At 32.5% G+C, this 1,251-nt stretch overlaps 1 protein-coding gene across 1 annotated transcript; it reads right to left on the minus strand.

Annotated features, from left to right (window-relative positions):
• Positions 1–58: 58 nt before the first annotated feature.
• Positions 59–1,185, minus strand: LOC118732801 (the record flags this gene model as incomplete). Its single annotated transcript, XM_036461911.1, is given in 2 exon segments — positions 59–280; positions 1,029–1,185. Coding segments are annotated over 2 exon segments (303 nt in total), but the record flags the coding sequence as incomplete, so codon positions are not given.
• Positions 1,186–1,251: the final 66 nt, after the last annotated feature.

Consider the following 1,251-nt stretch of genomic DNA (forward strand, 5'->3'; position numbering starts at 1 on the left):
ATGTTTTTATAAAAAGTTTGCGAAAAGAACTTAGAATAAAAACCTTGCATACATTGTGAAAAGTTCTCTGTGCCAATACTTTTGTCCCTATGTGTATAAAAGTTAAAAGTACTTAAATTAAAAAATCCATTTTATCAATTGCGTGAGTTCTTCCCCGTTTTTTCTTGCAGTGATCTCGTTAGTTTTCGTTTTGCTATCCTGTCTTTAGCATGCACAAAATGCTTTTGAAGCACACCGTTCATTTCCTGGTCTGTGCTTTTGTATTTTAGATGGCCAATATCTAACATGACAAATATTAATTTTGTTTTGACAAAATATGGGTACATTAAATATGGGTTCGCACAAAATTATTGGCCCAGGGAATTTTCCACAATGCATGAAAAATTTATAAAAAAAAATTGCGTTGATTTTTGGAAATTTTTTCTCGCAGTTTCTTCCATGTTCGAATTTTTTTTTGTATGGAAGAAACTGCGTGATAAAATGGCAAAAATCACCGGGCTTTTTTGGAAATTTCAAACTTACATTTTTTTTACCTACTAAAATTGAATGGGTTAAATAATTGCATACTTAGAATCTTTCTAGAGATATTAACTAAATTTTTAAAAGTTGAAAATATGTATGCAATTTTATTGGCTTTTTCTGAGTTTTGCGCAAAATTTAGAGATTTTGTTTTCCTACTTTTTGTTGTGGCATGAACTATATTTTTATAAAAATTTAGTGGAAAAACTTAAATTAAAAAATGTAGATGTATTGTGCAACGATTTCCCGTCATCCCTTGCCAATTTTTGTTTGGAGACAACCGGTTTCGGCGTTATGTCATCTACAGTGTCTTCTTCGAAATATAACACTGAAGATGCATAACGCCAAAACCGGTTTGACTCCAAACCAAAATTGACTAGGGATGACGGAAAATCGTTAAACAATACATCATATTCCTACCCTGTCGAAAAAAAAACAACCAAAACTAAAATTTTCCACACATTGTGAAAAATTCCCTGTGCCAATAATTTTGTGCTACACTGTCCTACTTTTAATCGTTGTTATTAGAAAGCACTTTTCGGCGCTTGGCACTAAGCTGGTCCCCTTCCAGCTGTAAGCAGAAGCCAATTCGTCACAAAATACTTTTCGGCCGGCGGTTCTTAGAAATTTTGCGGGTCCGTCACCGCCTGTTTTTGCTATGAATTCATTCTGAAATTTTTTATAAAAATACTTGTATAACCAAATTCATATAAGAAGTTAAATAAAAAACAT

This window comes from Rhagoletis pomonella, unplaced genomic scaffold (genome assembly GCF_013731165.1).
Source record: "Rhagoletis pomonella isolate Grant_MI unplaced genomic scaffold, Rhpom_1.0 Rhpom_scaffold_28834, whole genome shotgun sequence".
NCBI lineage: Eukaryota > Metazoa > Arthropoda > Insecta > Diptera > Tephritidae > Rhagoletis > Rhagoletis pomonella.